General features: G+C 47.5%; 1 protein-coding gene across 1 annotated transcript in view; it reads right to left on the reverse strand.

Moving 5' to 3' along the window:
- Positions 1-989: 989 nt before the first annotated feature.
- LOC108136896 (mucin-5AC) overlaps positions 990-16,460 on the reverse strand; it is a 36,561-nt gene continuing 21,090 nt past the window's right edge. The window contains 4 exon segments of the mRNA XM_017258357.2: positions 990-7,441; positions 7,443-7,812; positions 13,611-13,681; positions 13,683-14,079. Coding sequence (XP_017113846.2) covers positions 1,553-7,441; positions 7,443-7,812; positions 13,611-13,681; positions 13,683-13,910 — 6,558 coding nt within the window. The 5' untranslated portion in view covers positions 13,911-14,079 and the 3' untranslated portion in view covers positions 990-1,552.

The raw sequence follows: 16,460 nt of genomic DNA on the forward strand, positions 1-16,460 counted from the left end.
TTATGCTTGTGTAAATATTTTGTAAGCGTTGGCACACACATATGAATGTAGCACCCTTGCCAACATTTGTAATCGAAGAATGTGTTCCTTTGCTCCTATATTCACTGTGTAAATTGTGAATTAAATTTTTCAATATCATATTATTGATAATTAGCTGTTCAGTACCACCTTTAAATATTTTACTGTATGTACTCAGTATTTTTTGATTTGCCGAAGGATTACTCTCCTTGAAAAAGTCGCCATTTTCTCGCTGTTCGGTCTTTGAAATGTGGTCTTAAAGTGTGGACGAGGAAAAAAAATAGATTGATCCTTTGATTAAATTTATCGTCCAATCATAATGAGTGTACTTTGCTTAACGGTCGAGAACACAGCACTTGTTTTCTAATTCTGTCCAATATACATTACCTTACGGAAAAATTTATGTCATTAAAAAACCACTGTAAAAAATAATAAAGTAATAAAGAACTTTAGAAAACTACCGACATTTACCGAGATTTCGTCAGATTATAAACATTGTTTAACTTAGCGAATCAGCAGCAAAAACAAATTGCTACACATTTATCATTGATTTAACTTAAAGCAATCCAGTCTGTGGTTTGGCCACGTGTCGGCTTATGATGTACATTAACAAGTATGCGGCAATGGAATCAGGCACATTCAAACTGCGAAAAAATGCGGCAATGGAATCTCCATTGCATTTTGTGTTCTGAGCAGCAATAAGCATGCATTGCATTTTACGAAGTGAGTACCGGGAATTTTTTTGTCGAGACACGTTGTTATAACATGTTTATTTGTTCTGTTTTGTTGTGCTGTGCTGCCTTTCTCAGGTAACCCCCAACCCTGCGACCTGTAATATGCTTGCAAGGCACTTGTGTATTCAGAAACATTGCCATTTTGGCAAATAAAATTTAAGGGTGTCTTGTTTTTGTAGTATGTATAATATTTATATTTATTTATTTAGATTTTTTGTTTAAGCTTACATTATAGCATACATAACTTTTAGTTTGCGTTTTCGTAAAGTTTATTTTACTAAATTACATTTGTTCAGTTGCCAAAACATTGACGCATCCCATGATTGCATTTGCATTTAATTTTCGATTGCGTTCGCATTCGCCGCCTACGTATTTATTCAACATTTGTTTGCGAATCGAGCGATTTTTCAGCGAACAACGAGCGAAGTAAAAAATGCATTTTCATATACCATACCGCATTTGGGTTGTATGCGGCAAATTAAATGCGAGCCAGAAAAGTTGAAAATGAATTTGCGCAAACTGCATTCGAGCATTTAAGATATTTGATTTCGTTTTTGCGCGCACAGAGAATAATTGCAGTTGCAGCTGCCACTGGCAAATGCAATCGTTTGCTGAGCATCAATCTCGTATCGGACCAATCCAGACGGGGGACGCGGGATTAAGGCGCAGCAAGCAGCGTTCATTAGGGATAAAGTTAGCATTACGAGTACGGTATAAATTCACTAAGTCACCTTCCAAGGTTTAACAAGAAAACGACCCACGGTTGCGTTGCTGTGCTGTCTGTGCTGTGAGCCGGTGCCTCACGGCAGCAGGCGCGGGTTGAACCGCCCCATGAACAGGATCATGCCCGTGGGGTTGTGGCGCACGAAATACAGGAAGGGCTTGTCGAAGCGCAGCCGAGGAGCGTCTGGCACGCGAGCCTGCCGCGGACGGAGTGGCAGCGGCAGCTCGAGGTACTTGGGGTCCAGCAGGTCGTCGTAGAATCCCCGCCCAAGGGCAGACTCCTGCACCAGCGAGCCGAAGTCCACGACGGCCTCCGACGAGTCGAAGGCGTCGTCCTCGGTGGCGTCCACGTCCTTGTTGCGCTTGCGCAGCGGGGGTGCAGGGTACATTTCCACGTGGTGATGCTCGGATATCTTCTCCTCGCCGCAGGTGCTGAACGTGTTGATCTGGATCATGTCGGACAGGAAGATGTCGCGGTTCCCGGCGCCCGTCAGACCCCGCAGGTCGGCGAAGTCCGACTTGAAGAGGCCCCGCAGCCCCATCTTCTGCAGGCCCAGCGAGGCGTTTACGAAGGAGCGGTGCGAGAAGCGCGGCAGTTGCACCTCCATGCCAGGCCGGTCCATCAGCGAGGTGAGCAGCCGGCTCCAGGCGCGCGACTCTCCGAAGGCAGTCTCCACCAGGCTCCGCTCCAGGCGCTCCAGGTTGTCCATCGGCGAAATGGAGCTCTGGTGGCCGGGCATCACGTAGACCGTGCTCACCGTGTCCTGGACTCGGCCGAAGGCCACTACGGTGGCGTCCAGCTTCGGCTCATAGCCCGCCGTGAATCCAGAGCGGTAGAGCACGGCCGGAATGGGCACGAGCCGTCGCTGGCGCACGGTGGGGTGCACTTGGAAGAACATCTCCCCATCGCGCTCCGCGGTGGAGCCGTGCGAGCAGTCCGTCTGGAAGAGGTTGGCCGATATGGTGGCCAGCGGCCCGTTCACCCACACGCTGTTGGTGCGCAGGTACTCCAGAACCTTGCCCATCGTGTGGCGCTTCACCAGGAGGTTGGTGCGGCGGCGCACGATGTCGTTGACCACGTGGAAGTTGACCTCCTCCACGTGTCCGGCGTACAGCTGCTGGGTCTTCTCCTTGAAGAAGGGCAGTATCTTTCCGTTTGCCCGGTCACTGAAGATCTCGCGCACGAAAGCCGCAGTGGCGATGTCGCTGTCCGTGGCCTGTTCCACCGAACTGGTAATGTTCTTGAAGATCAAGTGCGGATTGAAGGTGACCATGTCGTCCAGCTTCAGGATCTCGTTCATCTCCCCGGACGTGCTTCCGCGCGCCCCAAGGAATACCATTGACAGCATGGAAGTGAGGGCGAACGGGGAGAGGACCAGACTTCTGGCGGAGCTGATCTTCTCCGAGGTAATGGCGCGCCAGTAGCTGAAGGCGAGCTCGTTGCAGAGCCGAGCGAAGGACTGCAGGTCCGCGTCCATAGGTGCGGTGGAGGCCTCCAGCCCCTGGGAGGACTCCGGACTGGGTTCTAGTTTCACGGGGGGCCGGGTCGACTGCGTGGAGCTGGCCATTAGATTGGTAAGCAGCGGGGGCCGCTGGGAGGGTCGCTGCTGGCTCAACGCAGATTGATATGGGCTGTGGGTCGGAGTTGGGTCCGCCTTGTTGGCATTATAGGGCAGCACCTTTGGCGGCTGGTAGTCCAGTTGATTGTAGCCACCCAGCAGGGAGGGCTGAACGTAGTAGGAAACAGGCTTCAAGGTGTTCAGTCGCTTTGTGGTCGTTGAGGGAGCACTGGTTGTGCTAGACGTAGTCGTGGTTGGAGTTTCCGTTGTGGGCTTTGTAGTAGTGGTTGCCCTTGTGGTAGTACTGCTAGGCATCTGGGAAAGCACTTGATCCTCCTCGTCTTCCTCATCCGCCTGATCCACTGGTGGGTTTCCGTAGCTGGCCAAAGGCAATGTAACCTTGTAGTTGTCGTCTTCGGGTTCAGTGACGCTCTTATCCTCTTCGACCTTTTCGGCGCTAGGGTTCAACGGTCTCACGACACTCGCGGTAGTTTCACCCAGCTTTACGTATGGATCCTCGTCGTCCGGCTGTATTTTTTGGGCACTGGTCACCGCCCCCACATCCTCGGCCTCTTGTTCCTCCGAAATGGTGGCTGTCAGCTCGTCTGAAACTTCCTCCAATGACTCGTCGTCCAACTGCTGCGTCCTAACCGTGCTCAGTTCTATTTTTTCAGTCACCTGCTCGGAACTCAGAGACATGTCCGAATCGGAAGATGCCAAGGACATATCACCGGGAATTTCCGTGACCGGCACTTCGGACTCCTCCCGCTCTCCGCTGGCTGGTGCCTGGTATTGTGGCAGCAATTGGGCGGCGTTCGTGGCGCTGTCCTTCACATCGGCTATTTGGGAAAACTGCGGCTGCTCTTCTGGGTATTCAAGCTTATCCGTTGTCGAAGTTTGCTCTTCTGCCTGAGAGTCTTGGTAGGCATTGCTCGCCGATGTCGACTCTTCCTCCACGAACTGCGGGGCGGTGGTCTCTGGCTCTTCCGGCGTAGACTTTTCCGTGGTGAGGACGGGCTCGGGCTCGTGCACGGGCTCTGTCACTTTTTCTTGGAAAGCACTCGTCTCCGTCTGCTGCTGCTCGTTGTATCCATTTGTCAACAGCTCGGGCACTTCCTCTTCACTTTCGGGGTGCGTGTAGCTTTCGGGGATGTCGCTGTATCTGGTCGTTGACTCCTCGCTGCCAGAACCCTCCTCACTGGAAGTGGTCTCCTGGTTGGGCTCTTGCGTCAGCTGATACTCTGTGGTGGTGGCGGCCTCAACCGCGTCAGCCTCGGAGGTGCCCACTAAGGGCGTAGCTGTAGACGCCTCTAAGGCGGGGACTGTTTCCTGTTTGCCGGGCTCTTGAGTTGGCTGCACCTCGAGGCGTTCGTTGGTAAAAACTTGCTGCTCCTCATCCTCGTCTTGTTGCTGCTGCGCATAAATCTGGGACAGCGACAAAATGGGAATCCGCTGGGTGCTCGTCTCCACGTGTATGGGATTTGCTGGGAAAGCGTCCGGCTTGAAAGGGGCTGCTGTTGTCGTACTAGGAGTGGGTGGCTTTGTCTCGAGCTGCGGCTCTGGTCTGTACGGTTCTTGGGGCTCCTTAGGCTCCTGAGGCTCCTCCGTTTTTTCTGGCCTTGGTTGGAGAAGGAATGAGCTGTTAAGTTGGGCGAAATTGGTCAGGCGGTGTGAATCGTCTGGCGATTGGGCCTTTGGCGGGAGCTTGCTCTGATCGCCTTGAGTGATCTGCTGTATAACATCGGACATGAGGAATTCTAGCTCGTCCTTGGTCTCGTTTGAGTTTATGGGGATATCCGAGACGAGCGTGTTGGTGCCATCCACTAAGGTGGAGGCAACGGTGGCCGCCTGAGTCTGGAAGTTGGCCATGGAAATCTGGTCCGTGGGCTTAAGCATCTCTAGGTTGAGTTGCTGCACAAGGTCGGCGATCTGGGGGGTTACTTCGGTACTGTCAAAGTCATTAACTGTGCTGCTCTCAGAAACGGGAAGACGAAGTGCCTGCTCTGTGGTGGCAACCGCACCACCCGCCTCCTCCGCAATTTCCAAACTCTGTGGGTTATAGCCGCTTGTGGGAGGAAGTTCGTTCGGTACACTTTCGTTGAGAGGCTCAAACTTAACCTCGTGATCGGGCTCAGCATCGATCTTATCGGTTGTGACTTCCTGTTCTTCCAGCGGCGACATCGGAGTTGTCACTAGGAACAGTGTCTGCCCGGGTAACTCGGTTGTCTCCGGCTCCTCCTGGCTCTGGTCGGTCTTGATCGGCTTCAGTGGTTCCGGCCTCCGCGTAACCGTAAAGTACTGTGGTCTGGCAGTGATGACAACCACGGGCGTTTGCTCCACGTCATCGTCCTCGAGGCTGCTGAGCGTGGTCTCTGCTGGCTGCGGGTGGGCCACAGAGGATTCTGTGGAGTCGGTGACGTCCTCTCCCTCTTCTGAAAGCATCGTGGCCAAAGTGCTTCCGCCGTAGTGAGACGTGAGTGGCTTGTTGCTAGTCAGAATTGTGGTGGGCTTGGAGGAGGTGGTCGGTAAACTGGCCGTAGTAGTGGTCGTTGCTGGCGCAGCGGTGGTGATGGCAACGAAGGCTACCTTTTTCTTGTTGGCCAGCGCTTCCATCTGCAGCTTGCTCTCCGCACTGTCGTAACTCACTGGACTTGCGACGGAGTCGTCTTCCGCCTTGTCAGTGGTCGACAGGTCCTGGGTCAGGGACTGCACTATTTGGTCCATGGAGAGGATTTGAGCGGGTGAGAGCTGGGGAGCTGGTGATGGTGAGCCGAGGTGCAACTGCTGCTGCAGCTGGGTGAGTGACGGCAAAGGAGTCTTTTTCAGAGGCGAGTGAAGCGCCGAAGGATCGGCGAACAAAGAAGTCGTGTTTTGAGAGGAGTCGGCATCGTAGCTGGGCATCGGATAGAATGGTTTGTGGATGGTGCTCGAGGCGGGAATCACATTAACCAGTCCGTAGCTCTCGGCTTGTAGCTCCCCTGACACCTTACCCGATTCAGTGGTGGTGCTGTGCACTGGCTTCGCGTGGATTCGGTTGTGGTGTTGCGTTGTGGGACGGTTGGCGGGCCTGTTATGCAATTTCTGGTGGTGTAGAGCAGGTGGAATCGCTGTGGTTTTTGCAGGAGCAGCGGTTGTTGTAGTGGGATCTGTGGTTGTTGTAGTGGGAGCAGTGGTTGTTGTTATCGGAGCCTCTGTGGTTGTTGTTGTAGGAGCCTCGGTTGTTGGAGTTGTTGAGGGAAGTGTCGTTTGAGGCTCTGGTTCTGGAGTGGTGGTGCCTGGACTGGACTCTGCTGGTGGCTCTGTGATTGGAGCCTCTGGCGGAGTGGTCACTGGTTCCGGTGTGGTTGTTGTTGCTGTTGCTTCTGGCACTGGCGTTGTTGTGCTTGTTGTCGTCGTAGTGCTGGCTGTTGGCTTGGGCTTCTTGTGGGGTCTCTGCGGTCTTGGGTGCTTCTGAGTATCCACAATCTGCGGCTGTGGTGCAGACGCAGCGGAGGCTGATTCACTCACTTCCTGGATCATTGGTTTTGGCTTCGACGTGGGCTTCCGCTTTGGCTTCGATGGTTTTGCGTTGCCACCGGACGGTCCTGTACCTGGGGCTCGTGTGGGCTTGCGTTTCTTCTTTTTCTGAGTGGTCGGGGCCGGTGGTTGGGTGGTTGTGGTCGTGCTTTCTATTGGTGCAGGCTCCTCTTGCGTCACTTGAGTGGGTGACTCCGTTTGGGTTTGGGGGGCCGGTGTGGTTGTTGTCGTTGTCGTTGTGGTAGTTGTCTTCTTCTTGACCTTCTGCTTTCCCCCAGTGGACTGGGATGTAGTTTCGGCCGGAGCCCCACCGTTAGGCTTTTTCACGCGTTGAGGTTGAGTGGGCTTGCGCTGCACACTCGCCGGCTTCTTGGCCAGCTGGTGGCTGAAGGCAATTTCGGTGCTCGAGGGGGCGCTGCTCGAGGAGGTGGGCGTGTGAATGATCTCCTGGTTGTTGTAGAATACGCGTCGCGTGGTGGTCTCCGGCCGCCCTGTGGTGCTCGGCAGCTTTTGGTAGATCGGCTGCATGTGGAGGAGCTCAAACTCGGGCATGTTGGCGGCCACCTGTTGGTATTGCTGCATTCCCGTGTACACGGACTCCATCGGATCCAGTTCCTCCTGCACCACCTGCGGTGTCACTTGGGTGGTGCTGGTAGTGGTTGCGGGCTTGCGTTTTGTGCCCGGCTTGCGCTTCGCGGGCTTGGGTTTCTTCGTGGCACGTGTGGTTGGTGGCGCCGCCCGGGTGGATGTCTCCAGCAGCTCCGACTCCGGAGTCATCACAATCTGGGGCGGGCGTTGCTGTGGGAAAATGTCGCCACCCGTGTTGCCGAAAATGGCGGGCAGAATAAGCGACCAGGAGGAGGAAACGTCGGGCGTATCCAAAAGGGGGAGGAAGCAGCTCCCCGGAGCTGTTCTTGGCCGAGCTGGAGGCCACCTCCTTGTTCAGCACGTCCTGCACGCTGTTCACAATGTCCTGGACATTCTTATCGGGATTGCTTTCAGCCAGCGGGGCGGGGTGGATGATGGACGGTCCCTCGCCGTCGCCATTGGCCACGATGCTCTGAATCTCCTGCATGGTCATCAGCCGCTTGACCAGCTCGCCGTGCTCGTCGAACGTGTAGAACTCGTAGCGGTCTGGGTTAAGCAGCACGATGGGGCTGGCCACTTGCAACGACGGCTGTGGCTTCGGGACCTTGTGGCCGAGTGCGTCCGTGAACTGCGGCTCATTGCCATCGAGAACCACTGAAACCGATGGGGTGGCACTGGAATGAGGAGTATTAGATTAGAAATTATTATTTGAGAGGAAATTTATCAATGGACTTATACAATGGACTTATAAAGTAAAAATTCAAAAATCATATTTTCATCCGTAATCATTATAAGCGCTATTCAAAAAAATCCAAAATAATTATTATTTATACAATTTTATGTATTTTGAGAAAAAAAAAATGTTTTTTAGTTTTATTATGTATATAAAAAAAAACAAGAAAGAAAGCAAACTTCGGCAAGCCGAAGTTCATATACCCTTGCAGCTATTGCAAGAATTAAATACTTTTGAAAACATTAAAATTGCGTTTATGTTGAAAAACATTGAAGCTATGATGACTTGCAGCTCATTATTAGATAGTTATTTTATATATTTTTATTATTTCTTTGGAAGCTATGTGATGTAGTCGTCCGATTTTGATGAAATGTAAACCGTAATTCTGAAATAATTAACCACTACTATATGTTGAAGAGCTAAGAAAAAAATTAAAAAACAGCTAAGTTATAATTTTTTTTTTTCCTTTTTTTTCCGATTGTTCCTATGGGAGCTATATGCTATAGTCGTCCGATTTTGATATAATTTAAACCGTAAATCAAAAATATTTAACCATTACTAAGTGTCGAAGGGTATTATAATTTCAGTCAGAAGTTTGCAACGCAGTGAAGGAGACATCTCCGACCCTATAAAGTATATATATTCTTGATCAGCATCACTAGTAGAGTCGATCTAGCCATGTCCGTCTGTCCGTCCGTCTGTCCGTCCGTCTGTCCGTCTGTCAGTATGTCCGTCCGTTTATATGCAAACTATTCTCTCAGTTTAAAAGCTATCTGCATGAAACTTTTGTCTTTCTATTGCAGGTAGTATATAAGTCGGAACGAGCCGGATCGGACGACTATAGCATATAGCTCCCATAGGAACAATCGGAAAAATAAATGAAAAAAAATTATAACTTTGCTGTTTTTTAATTTTTTGTTTAGTCCTTCGACATTTATTAATGGTTAAATATTTCCGATTTACGGTTTAAATTATATCAAAATCGGACGACTATAGCATATAGCTCCCATAGGAACAATCGGAAAAATAAATGAAAAAAATATAACTTTGCTGTTTTTTAATTTTTTGTTTAGTTCTTCGACACTTAGTAATGGTTAAATATTTTCGATTTACGGTTTAAATTATATCAAAATCGGACGACTATAGCATATAGCTCCCATAGGAACAATCGGAAAAATAAATGAAAACAAGAAAGAAAGCCAACTTCGGCAAGCCGAAGTTCATATACCCTTGCAGCTATCGCAAGAATTAAATATTTTTGAAAACATTAAAATTATGATTTACTTGCGTATATGTTTAAAAACATTGAAGCTATGACGATTTGCAGCTTAATTATTTGATTGTTCTTTTATATATTTTTATTATTTGTATGGGAGCTATATGATATAGTCGTCCGATTTTGATGAAATTTTAACCATAATTCTGAAATATTTAACCATTGCTATATGTCGAAGAACTAAACAAAAAATTAAAAAACAGCAAAGTTATAATTTTTTTTCAATTATTTTTCCGATTGTTCCTATGGGAGCTATATGCTATAGTCGTCCGATTTTGATGAAATTTTAAGCATAATTCTGAAATATTTAACCATTGCTTTATGTCGAAAAACAAAACAAAAAATTAAAAAACAGCAAAGTTATAATTTTTTTTCAATTATTTTTCCGATTGTTCCTATGGGAGCTATATGCTATAGTCGTCCGATTTTGATTAAATTTAAACCATAATTCTGAAATATTTAACCATTGCTATATGTCGAAGAACTAAACAAAAAATTAAAAAACAGCAAAGTTATAATTTTTTTCAATTATTTTTCCGATTGTTCCTATGGGAGCTATATGCTATAGTCGTCCGATCCGGCTCGTTCCGACTTATATACTACCTGCAATAGAAAGACAACTTTTGGGAAAGTTTCATGCAGATAGCTTTAAAACTGAGAGACTAGTTTGCATATAAACGGACGGACAGACGGACAGACGGACAGACGGACAGACGGACAGACGGACAGACGGACGGACAGACGGACATGGCTAAATCGACTCTACTAGTGATGCTGATCAAGAATATATATACTTTATAGGGTCGGAAACGTCTCCTTCACTGCGTTGCAAACTTCTGACTGAAATTATAATACCCTCTGCAAGGGTATAAAAATTATAACTTTTCTGTTTTTTAATTTTTTGTTCAGTTCTTCGACATATAGCAATGGTTAAATATTTCAGAATTATGGCTTAGATTTTATCAAAATCGGACGTCTATATCATATAGCTCCCATAGAAATAATAAAAATATATAAAATAACTATAAAATAATTGAGCTGCTAATCATCATAGCTTCAATGTTTTTAAACATATACGCAGTAAATCATAATTTTAATGTTTTCAAAAATGTTAAATTCTTGCAATAGCTTCAAGGGTATATGAACTTCGGCTTGCCAAAGTTTGCTTTCTTTCTTGTTTTTAATTTACATTAAAATACATTAATAATCATAAGCTTAAATACAATGCACATTAAATTTGCATGATTTATTAAACCTGACCGAAAACAATCAAATGAAAAAAGCTGTAAGGGTATATAAACTTAAACTCGTCAAAGTGTTATTTTTATACCCTTGCAGAGGGTATTATAATTTCAGTCAGAAGTTTGCAACGCAGTGAAGGAGACATCTCCGACCCTATAAAGTATATATATTCATGATCAGTATCACTAGGGGAGTCGATCTAGTCCGTCTTTCCGTCTGTCCGTCTGTCTGTCCGTCCGTCTGTCCGTCCGTTTCTACTCAAACTAGTCTCTCAGTTTTAAAGCTATCTGCATGAAACTTTCCCAAAAGTTGTCTTTCTATTGCAGGTAGTATATAAGTCGGAACGAGCCGGATCGGACGACTATAGCATATAGCTCCCATAGGAACAATCGGAAAAAAATACCAAAAAAATTTTAACTTTGCTGTTTTTAAATTTTTCTATTAGTTCTTCGACCTATACATAGTAGTTTAAATTTCATAAAAATCGGACGACCATATCATATAGCTCCCATAAAAATAATAAAAATATATAAAATAACTATCTAATAATTGAGCTGCAAATCATCATTGCTTCAATGCTTTTGGACGTATAGGCAAGTAAATCATAATTTTAATGTTTTCAAAAATATTTAATTCTTGCAAGAGCTGCAAGGGTATATGAACTTCGGCTTGCTGAAGTTTGCTTCCTGTCTTGTTATTAAGTTGACTTGAAAAGTATAGTTGAGAAAAGTTTTTATTGCAAACATTTCCCTTTGAGTGCTTATAAGCGTGTTTATAGCGGAATTCTACTGTGTCTACGAATCCCAGGGTCCCCGATTCAAATCAAGGTTGGGTGGACTAGGTTGGGTGAACTTAGGTTGTTTCTCTTTCCTTTTCTTTACTTATGTGTATGTAGTTTATTGAATTTCCTTTCAGTCTTATTAAAGGCAGTTTTGAGGTTGTCGGAACGTCAAATAAGAAATCAAATGCGATTTTCTGTATTTTGTTTTTAACAGTTTTTCTTTTAAATGTACTATTTAAATTATGGTTGCCAAAGAGTTTTGCTATTTGGGGGGTTTCTTATTTAAAGCTGAAAATAAACTTTTACTGCCAAGACGTTTAATGTTAAGATCAACTTCTTAAAATTCCACTGTAGCGTTTGCTTGGGCTAATGTGCCATAATATCAGCTAATTGCTTCTGTGTCTTAAATCTATCTGCTCACCGACCTAAGACATGACATACGTGGCATCTGATTTTTATAAAGTCGTACTGGCGGAAGTATCGTTTGTCCCTCGGACGACGCAAGTCATGTTGCATACTTTGCGGCGCATTTTTGCCATCGTTGGCATTTTAATGGAAATTGAGAACTATGAAATGGTCGCAGAAAGTCACGCAGTCATCCTGCTCATCCTTCCCGCGGCCTCCAGCCCCAACACCCAACCCCCATCCCCCGTCTCAACTGCATCTATATCCTCAATCTGCATTTGTGCAGCGCTTAGTGGGGATATCTCGGCACACACTACAGTTTACATATGTTAGCTGACGTCGGTGGTGCGTCTGTGTCAGTATGATATGAGTATGCAAGTAATTCCGCGTGTGGCATGAGCACATCATTAACATTTAAGCACGTGAGCTGGAGCGTGCTTAGTCATATACAGCTGCCTCACGCATACTGCAAATGGACACATATCCATATGCCGTATGCCACATGTCATAGAGCGGGCTGATGCATCGTCAGAATCATCAGCGCGGAGGGGGCAAATCCCTCATGCGCAAATTAAGTGCAGAATTGTGTTGCAATGGGATTAGGATGAAAATATCCCGTAAAATTTGTGTGCATTTTCAACCGGCTCTCGTCGATTTGCAGCTCAGTGCGATTTGGGCTTTGAGGCGAAAATAAATGATTTATTGACTTGTTTCCAATTTAATTTTTAGGTAAACGCTGCCGACCAAGTGACGTTCAGCGTTCAGCGTAAAGGACCCAAAGAATGTCGGGCACACAGATTGGTTTTAATTGGAATCCGGAGGGCAATGCAGCACAATCAAAAATGCATGTAAATATTGCAGATGCGCCTCACTGCAGTTGCCATCACGGACCTGCGAATCATCATGGCCGTTATAATCGTTATCGTCCTTATCGTCGTTATCACCATCAGCGGCAACAGAGGCAGCAGAGGCAACAGAGGCAAAAGAGGCAACAGCTCGCAGTCATTACCATCGGTGGGCCGAGGGAGCGGAACTCCGGCAGCTGACGCAAGACGCCGCTGGCTGTGAATTTGTTTATGCGCGGAATTAATATGAAATTGTGCCGGAACCTTTCAAACAGCTGTCTTTGTGCCAGCAGAGTGGCAGTTGGGGCGCCACAAAACCGAAAAATATGACAGCCTTTGCTTTCGTGGAGCCCTTCTTTCCAGCGCAGATTAGGGATAAACGGTTTCGGGTCCACCCAAACCCAATTGATTAGCATTGATTTGAAGTTAATGAGCACTCAATTTAGTCGCTGACGTCTGACCGTGGTCCTGGTCCTGGCCCTGGCCTATGCTCACGGCCCGCCTTCACCCACCTTCACCCACCTCCACCCACCTATCAATGGGATTCCGAACGCGTGCCACAAAGTATGCAACGCTTTGCAGCCCACTCCAGTACGCTTTGCGGCCGCAGAGCAAATTAATTAAAAATACTAAGGCGAGTGCCCAGTCTGACCAACCCACGCTCCTCGAAACAGCGGCTACAACAAAGCAGGAAATTCTATTTCAATTAGTGGCAAAATTGCAAAAAGCTGTGCAAACAAAAGATTTTCCCCAGCAACAGCAACAGCGATAGAAACAGCAAACAAAGGGCAACTAAAAATGGACGAGAAAACAAAGAGGCCCACCCCCTACACGGAAAATAAAAAGGTTGGAGATCAAAACAATATGATCTAACTTAAGCTGATAAATTAGGACATTGTTGATTCATGGGCCTACGATTTCTCACAGCAAATCCAGCCTTTGTCTACACTTCGCGTGCTCCTTAAATACTTAATTAAAAACTTTTAATTTATTCTAAGTGACAAATTATTGGACATCAAACCTGTCTTATAAATGCATCTGTAAGTCCACCAAATAACGAAAAGCAAAAGGTGCATTTTTTATTATTTTTCTCAGTGCGGATTCCTTAATTCAGGCAGCAAAGCCGCAATAAACGTAAGCCTGTACCTGTACACAACGGGTGTATGTGTGTGTGTTGTGTGTGAACTCACCTGGAACCGATGACTTTCTTTGACGGCTCAGTCTCCTCGACCCCTGTGGATGTGGCTGTGCTCAGGGGGAGTATTTGGACCCGGACCCTCCTCCCCTTGAGGAGGAGGTGAATCGTAGACGAAGGCCGGCTGCATGTTGGCGGACTTGGGCTGGCTCCGCTGGCTGGACGTCGTCGAGGTGGTCACATAGGTGACCAGCGGTTGCTGCGGCTGGCTGTTTGGATAGGCCGGAATGCCGGCGGTGGCCAAGGCCAGCCAGAGCAGCGGCCAGAGTGCCGGGGATGTGCGCGGTAGACGCATTGTGGGTTCGTGGAGTGCTGGGGCGGAGCGGGCGCTTTGGTGCTTTAGCCCCGGACTAATCTTAAAATTGTTTTCCTCTCCCTTTGCTGGCGGGAGGTCGGGACCTTTGGCTCACTGAGTCCGATTGGCGCTTAATGTCGAAGGACGCTGCATAAACATCAAGCGAGAGCTGCAAAACGAAATAAAAACTAATTAAAGCAGTGTTAATGAAGGCGAGCGAGCGAAAGGAAAGCCGGCGAGGAATTTGCATAAAGTGTGGGCCTCCTTAAAGCAACTCGCGCACTTTAAGCGGCGCTGCAGGCGGTGCATTGTGGCAACCGGCTGCTTTTAGGCCCTGTCATAATCAGGCGTCCTGGCAGCAGGCAAATTGCCAAGCACCTGAAACCTGGCACGCTAATGCGCCTGTAATTATGCTAATAATAACGAGCAGCCACATGAGGCGAGTGGGGGAAGTAATGCCATTGGAGTCGGCGTCTTTGCAGTAAAGCATGCTTTCAGAGCCTTGGCCTAAGTGCCAGGCAATTTGGTCATAAGCTGGGGATACGAACCCACCAGCACCCCTCCCAGCCAAAGAACGGCCGTGTGCATTACGGAATGCATATGCCACCTGATGGAAATTTCAGATTCGCAATAACTTAAAGCGGCATTCAAGTTGCCCTACGTGACTGAGGATTCGCCATCCGGGAAAACCGGGCGAAATCCGTTGCCAGGTATCGGGAAATGATTCTTATTTTTAGCCCAGACTCCCTCCCCGTAGCTCTCCTCTTTCGATGTTGTTGTCTGTCACTTGCTATCAGTATTAGAAATCTGTGCAAATACTTGGCAGCCATTTTGACAGTTTTCCTGTTTCGCGTTGTGCCACTAAGCCCTCTGTGCGTGTGTGTGATAGCACAAATGAATTGTCAATGGCGCGACATGAGGGAAACAGCATCCCGGCAATATGTTAATAAGCACAATGGCCAACACCAACAGCAACACCAACAGCAACACCAACAGCAACAGCAACAGCAACGCAGCGGCAAAGCCCAAGAATGCGCTGACAACTTAAAGCCGACGCTGTCAAAATGTTAGCTTACAGAAACGTATCCTGGCAAACATACTGAGCCCCCTGCCTCCCCCTTTGGCCCACGTCCCTGTGAACTTGTGAACCCGACCAGTTTGCCACATCACGTACGCACACCAACACAGGCCATGAAACAAGTCCATATACAGCAGATAGCTAAACGATTCGTGGTCAATGCGAAAAAAGTCGGCCATAAATACCGAGGCTGGCCATAAAAATATGCTTGCTGACTGGTTGCTGACGGCATTGCCACTTTTGGTCCTATTTTTGATTTCCTCCGTTCGCTTTATGGCCCCCGAACATCGAGGGGAATACAACCAAATTAACATAAATTGGGCGTAAAATATATCAGCATAATGTAGGTTTCACAGGGGCCGTCAGTCCACCGACATCGGCATCGTCACCGGCATCGGCATCGGCGACAAAGGACTCGTCACGGCCATAAGTTGGCAATTGATTTGTAACGGTAAATTACGATTGTCAGCGGTCCTTCGGCGAACTTCGAAGAACTTTTGCAAGTGTAGACGGGGGGTGGAGTGGTGCCGAACCGGTTGACATTGAAATGTAAATGAATGCCGGCCCCGAAGAGTGGCTTACCCTTTGGGAGGAGCGCCCGAGGACTTAACGGAGGTGAGGTGCCAGGACAGATTGGTCGGACTGCCATTGTCTGGGTCGACAATGACGCCGAGTGACATGACAAGTGGCCGACAAACACTCACCCGCCCCGCAAACAGAAAGTCACAAAGGGAGCGCCCCACACAAGCACTGAAAGCTGAAGAAGTGCTCCGTGCGCCTGTTCAGGGTCCAATCCAGATCCAGATCCAGATTCAGTTACAGGTTCGGCCAAGATGGAAGCTGACAGCTGTAGAGACAAGCAAACGAATCGAGATGAGAAGAAATGAGACCGCACACGAGCTGGACGTTTGTTTAAACAAATCACTCCGACATTTCCATATATTGGGGGCAAAAGAACAAGGGTGATAGGGCCGAAAAAGCGTAACACATGCAAATTGTGTGTGTGTGTGTGTGTGTGTGTGTGGGGAGGAGACTGGCCATAAATAAAACGACAAAAGGTGTATTTAGCCAAAATGACATTCTGAGGCATGTGGCTGGCAGACTTGGCTCAGGACATATTCCCATCCTCAGACCAGGACGGAGGTGTGGCTCTCTAAGGACACTTCCGCCAGCAGCTAGATGGCAATACTCTATATTTTTAGTCGAAAGAGTGTCAGATGCCAGACTTCATTAGCATGGGAGAACAGAAAAATTAGCATAAGCTACTGAGTTCTTGAAACCGTGCTCCGCAGTTGTTTGACTTTAATTGAAACTCAGTCCAAAATTAGTAATATTTTGTACTATATTCGGCTTTATTGGTGGACATCGTCCGGATCAATAATTCCTAGGAGTTGGGCTTAAATGTTAAGGGCGGCTGGGGAAGAGGGGAACTAAAGTCAATTGAGTTAGCCAAGATGCTTGTGACGAATATA

The sequence above is a fragment of the Drosophila elegans genome, unplaced genomic scaffold (assembly GCF_018152505.1).
Source record: "Drosophila elegans isolate 14027-0461.03 unplaced genomic scaffold, ASM1815250v1 contig_721, whole genome shotgun sequence".
In the NCBI taxonomy this organism is placed as follows: Eukaryota; Metazoa; Arthropoda; class Insecta; order Diptera; family Drosophilidae; genus Drosophila; species Drosophila elegans.